The sequence below is a fragment of the Prenolepis imparis genome, unplaced genomic scaffold (genome assembly GCF_030444845.1).
Source record: "Prenolepis imparis isolate NDT839.2.m4 unplaced genomic scaffold, iyPreImpa1.0 SCAF_14, whole genome shotgun sequence".
Lineage (NCBI taxonomy): Eukaryota > Metazoa > Arthropoda > Insecta > Hymenoptera > Formicidae > Prenolepis > Prenolepis imparis.
Window position 1 is genome coordinate 8,560,701 of NW_028141172.1, and position 5,676 is coordinate 8,566,376.

General features: G+C 36.9%; 1 protein-coding gene across 2 annotated transcripts; it reads right to left on the bottom strand.

Annotated features, from left to right (window-relative positions):
- Positions 1-1,701: 1,701 nt before the first annotated feature.
- On the bottom strand, positions 1,702-4,567 carry LOC145945301 (uncharacterized). Of its 2 annotated transcripts, XM_083054215.1 has the most exons (3): positions 3,468-4,567; positions 3,234-3,407; positions 1,702-2,601 (listed from the first exon to the last, which is right to left on the bottom strand). In XM_083054215.1, the coding sequence occupies exons 1-3, from the start codon at positions 3,828-3,830 to the stop codon at positions 2,590-2,592; spliced, it is 549 nt and encodes a 182-aa protein (XP_082910341.1). In that variant the 5' UTR covers positions 3,831-4,567; the 3' UTR covers positions 1,702-2,589. The 2 variants fall into 2 exon arrangements, with proteins under 2 accessions (XP_082910341.1, XP_082910342.1); XM_083054216.1 differs by lacking the exon at positions 1,702-2,601 and having other exon boundaries at positions 3,272-3,394.
- Between the last annotated feature and the right edge of the window lie 1,109 nt (positions 4,568-5,676).

The following is a 5,676-nucleotide window of genomic DNA, read 5'->3' on the forward strand; positions in this document are numbered from 1 at the left end:
AATAAAATACTAGCAAAAATATTACAAAAGTAATTTGTCAATATAAATGTATCAATTTACATTTATTTCGTCCTCGACTAACGAATTTTCTTTGTGTTCAGTTGTACCATCCGGTGCCTCGTCTAGAGCACGAATCCATGGTTTTAATTTATCTGGTGACATGATTGTATTTAACGGTTTTTGCGTTAAATTATAACCGGGAACGTCAGTAATCACATATCTATTTTTCTTCAAGACCGCTTTAACTTGATAAGGTCCCTTAAATTTTGGAGGTAATTTTTGGTTGGTTCCCGGTTTATGTTGTAAGACTTTTATCATGACTAAATCTCCTTGTTTATAAGGAGTACACTTTTTGTGTCGCTTATCATATTCTTGCTTATTATATTCCTGCAGGGTTCGATTTACAATTTGCGCTTTATACCTAAGACTATCCCGTTCTTTCTCGCAATCCTCAAGCTCATTTCGCAACTTATTTATTAATGCACGCAAGTGACCATCGGAACCGTGTCGTTGTTCATAGCCCAACAATAATTTGCTTGGAGACGAACTAATCGATTTATTTATAGTATTGTTACTAACGTATTGAGCTTTTAATAAATTGTCTTTCCAATCGTTGTCTTGATTGTTTAACTTTGATAAAGTAGATTTTAGAAATCGATTGACTCGTTCTACCTGCCCATTCGCCCATGGAGCTGCAACCGCCGTCATAACATGATTTACATCATTGTTCTTCATATAATTTGAAAAAACAATAGATGAAAAGGCTGTTCCTCTATCAGATATTATGCGCCGCGGATACCCGAACATCGCGAATAAGGATTTTAATGCAATCAATACCTCGTCTGTTCCTGTTGATTTTACCGGAAATGACTATACAAATTTTGTATAGGCGTCGATAATCACTAACACATGCTTAAAGCCATCATTTGTGGCTCCCAGAGGTCCAAAATGATCTATATGCAAAGTTTTAAAGGGTGATGTTTCCTTTTCAAAAATTTGCATCTTACCTTCCGGTTTGCCCGACATAACCGAATACGATAAGCACTTAACACAACTGTCCAAATATTCTTTGACCTTTACTTTCATACATGGAAACCAATAGTGAGACAAAATTCCATGCATAGTTTTTTCTATACCAACATGCCCTATTTCATCATGATATATTCGAATTATGTTACAAATCATATTTTCCGGAACCACAAATAACGCCTTCTCCTTATATAATCTAAAAACTAATCCATCTATCAACGTAAATTTATCGCTACCCTTCGTTTCCACGCTTTCCGCTATTTCCTTAATTTTAGCGTCCATTAATTGTTTATATAACAGTTCATCTTCTATAGTCAAGGCATCGATTTGCATTATATTGCGGCTAAGACAATCGACATGCTGCATTTTCTCACCTGATCTGTGTACTATTTCATAACGATAATTTTGTAACAATAAACTCCATCGCGCTATTCTCGGATTTATATTATTTTTTTTAAATGCCAATACCAATGAATTACAATCAGTAACGATTTTGAAATCAATACCCTGCAAGTACACATGGAAACGTTCTATCGCCTTAACAATCGCTAGAGTCTCCAGTTCATAACTATGATACCATCTTTCCGCCTCACTGGTCGCCCTACTAAAATATGCGCAAAAAGATTGCTTTCCTGCTTTTGCAACAGTATCGCCCCATATCCTGAACTGCTCGCATCAGTATGTAATTCGGTTTTGGCTTTAGGATTATATATATGCAATATTGGAGGAGAAGATAGTTCTTTCTTCAATAATTCAAAAGATTCTCCGCATCGATCTGAGAATACAAATTCGGCATTCTTTTTAATTAAATTCTGTAAAGGTTTTGCCTTCAATACATAGTCCTTGAATCTTCTAAAATAATTTGTTAAACCCAAAAAACTTTGTATTTCCTTAACATTTTTTTGGTATCGGAAAATTTACAATTGCTTCTATATGTCTCGGTGACATTGTAACTCCTTCCGCGGAAACCATATAACCCAAATATTCAATTTCTGATTTTATAAATAAACATTTCGATAAATTTAATTCCAGATTATATTGTTTAAACAATGTCAAAGCTTCTTTAAGTATACATAAATTTTCTTCTATAGTTTCGGTAGTTATTAAAATATCGTAATATAAATTAAAATTTTATTATCCTGAAGTAATATACGAAGAGCAAACAAAATTCTCTTCTGAAATTCGGCCGGAGCCTCCGAATAACCAAAAGGAAGCTTGACAAATTCGTATTGACCTTTATGTGTAGCGAAAGCAAAATATTTTGTATCTTCCGAATGTATATCAATCTGGTGAAACCCATCCTTCAAATCCAATTTAGTAAATACTTTCTTATTATATAAACGATCGATTTGATCCTCTATAATTGGAAATGCTTATTTTTGCGCTGATCTACGTTGATTTAAGGGTCTCAGATCGACGCACATTCTTTTTTGTCCGTTACGCTTATTAACTAAGACTACGCGGGCGCAGTAAAGCGAAATGCTAGATTTAATAATTCCTCTTTTCAATAAATCATCAATAATTTCGTCTACTTGTGCTTTCTCGGCGAAAGACATTCTTCTAGGAGCATACCTGAAAAGAGAGCTATCTTTTAAATGTATTCGGACATAATATTCGTCTTTTATCGGTTCTATGTTAGCATAATCAATTTCCCGCAATAAACCTATCACGTCTTGCCTATATTGCCAGGCTAAATTTTCATCTAAATTCTCAAAAACCAAATCGTATTTATCTTTTGACTCTATTGTATAAATAGGTAGAATTGATTCTAATGTTTCATCTTCTGTAATACATTCCAGATCGACATTACCATTATTATAAACAAGCTTTAAATTGGATTTGTCAATAAATTCTCTTCCTAAAATTATTTCATATAGCATGGTATCATTTGCAACTACTAAAAGAGTAATGTTAAATACTGAATTAGGATATTTATTTAAATAAATCTGACTAGAAATTTCTCCAAAAGTAACGACCTCTGAATTATTCACACCCCTTAATTTTATTTTGCCATTTATTTTAAGCAGAGCAATATCAGCAAAAGCCTTCTCATAAGCCGAGTTTTTAATCAGATTTACCGAGCTACCCGTATCCAATAAAGCACATAAAAACAAATCATTATTAATACTTCGCACCGCAATACAAGAATTTTTATTTATAGACGAGATCGAGTTATTAAATAACGAGTAATTTACGGACAGTACCGAACGCTCCGACGAAAAAAACTCGTGCTGTTCCGGCTCCTCCTGTACATGATGCACTGCGGTAGCTCCTTGTCCCGTCATTTTCTTCGGACAAAAAGTGCTCTTATGACCCTGCTGCCCGCAATTATAACAGGTCGGCCTCGGAATTCTGCAATCCTTTGCTAAATGACCGGGCTTTTTGCAATTATAACAAACTCGAACCTGCTCTGCCGCCGGCTTTCCCGTTATACTGACCTTAATATTTGCGCCTCTCGATTGCATCTCATCCTCTGTGATCCTGCGCACCTGATCGATAAATTCCGGCACCGTGTGCGCCCATGTATTCAAAACTATTCTTCTTAAGTTAGGATCTCGCACTCCATCCGCCAGCAATTCAATCTGTTCTCGTTCAGACAGCGGCAGAAGTTGCATTAAACGAAGCTTATCCTCTGCATAATCCACGAAACGTTCCGCGTGCGCCCTCCAAAATCTGCTGCTAATTCTGGAATGTGTCATAGTATAAGATTCCTTTCTTTCAAAATATCCACGCACCTGAAATTTAAAGTCTTCCCACGTAGCAACAGTAGCAACGTAACAGCTGTCTATTGTACCAGTCATTAGCTCGACCTTTAAGTTGTCCGACCGCCGCAAGCAATAACACTTCCTCTGTTATGCTATACATCTGAGATATGTAGGTCACCCTTTCTAACCATATTATGTTTTCGTCATCCTTGCCATAAAACGGAGGAATCAACTTTGATGTAAATTTAATTTGATTCCAATCATTCATTAATGACTGTCTCGACTCCGCAGCCCCAGAAATCGCTGAAATTCGTCTTGTCGTAAGAGGCGGGGCAGCTCCATCCGCTCTCCCATTTGCGCTCGATTCCGCCCGCTCCAATTCTCCCTGTCTCCGATTTCCGCCATTATTTTTTCCCAAGGCTTGCAGCACTGCCTGAACAATCGACTGCATCTGCATTTCGTCTATATGCATCGCACAACTCAGGCCCGGCTCTAAAGGCATAGCTTCCCTCGCTACATTCGAAATTGCCTGTCCTTGAGCAATGTTATTATTCGCTAGTTCTTGCTCTGTCCTTGTCGTCTCACTCTCCATATTATTAGGCTGGCTTATATGCTCCGTAAAACCCGCTCTCTCTAAATGGTCCATCAATCTGTCCACTAACTCCGCGCGCAGACCTTGCGTTTTTAAACCGTGCTCCGATGCAACTTCTCTCAAACCAATAACCGTCAAACGCTCCAACTCCGCTCTTGAGTTCATACCCTCAAATTCATACGCTTGACCTCACTGTCTTCACAACACACCTTTCTAATCGAATTATCAATAATTAACCCGCTCAGATCCCACTTCTGAATTTTTTTATACTGTAAGAGGCTCGTTAACAGAAAAGACATTGATTTTATATATTTGATTTACTTTAACTTTCTTTAATAATATAATTACTTAAGGGGATCCCCGAGCGAACGGCGAACTCCGACAAAATAGCAGCGCCACTATTTTGGAATTAAAATATTTGTAATTACCGACTGATTATCAAATAGTAATTACTGACATTTTAAATTCCACATTATCGATTATCTCAGGTCAAACATATGTTTATATAAACATATGTTTGACCTGAGATAATCGATAATGTGGAATTTAAAATGTCAGTAATTACTATTTGATAATCAGTCGGTAATTACAAATATTTTAATTCCAAAATAGTGGCGCTGCTATTTTGTCGGAGTTCGCCGTTCGCTCGGGGATCCCCTTAAGTAATTATATTATTAAAGAAAGTTAAAGTAAATCAAATATATGCATATATAAATAATGAGATAGGAATTTGGTAAGGTAAAGTCGGTAAAATGTTCTTGTTAGTTATCCTCCGTACAGGTTGGAGAATAACTAATATAATCATTACCGACCGTATGACGGGCCCACCCATGGGCTGCGTTCGGAAACGTCACCCGATTCAAGCCTATTGTAAGCGAATCTGTATGTATTTAGTAGCATGGGCATTTTGTTTTCTAATATTTTATAACTTTTATATCTTTTTAAAACAAAATTAATGTGAGATCCGATTTATTCGTCAAACATGTTTCTCACTTACTTGGTTCAGTTAGGTTAGATAAGATAAAAAAAAATACAAAACGCCATATTACTGTGGCCAACCAATCACATTTGGTGTTGTTATCCCCCCTACTTAAAAGGCTTTACACTCCCTCCTGTTATTTCTTACCACCATGGCTGCGTTAGGAAACGTCACCCGAGTGCATTCCCTCTCTTTCTATATCACTGAGAGAGTAGTGATATAGAAAGAGAGGGAATGCACTCGGGTGACGTTTCCTAACGCAGCCATGGTGGTAGAAATAACAGGAGGGAGTGTAAAGCCTTTTAGTAGGGGGGGTAACAACACCAATGTGATTGGTTGGCCACAGAGTACTCTGCGTTGATACACTGCTT

Bases quoted from the DNA above. Each gene is read 5' to 3' on its own strand.
- LOC145945301 (XM_083054215.1), bottom strand. From the start codon at position 3,830: ATGACTGGTACAATAGACAGCTGTTACGTTGCTACTGTTGCTACGTGG. The intron at 3,408-3,467 runs GTCAGTATAACG...AATTGCAAAAAG, and splicing joins CGAGAGGCGCAAATATTAAG to CCCGGTCATTTAGCAAAGGA.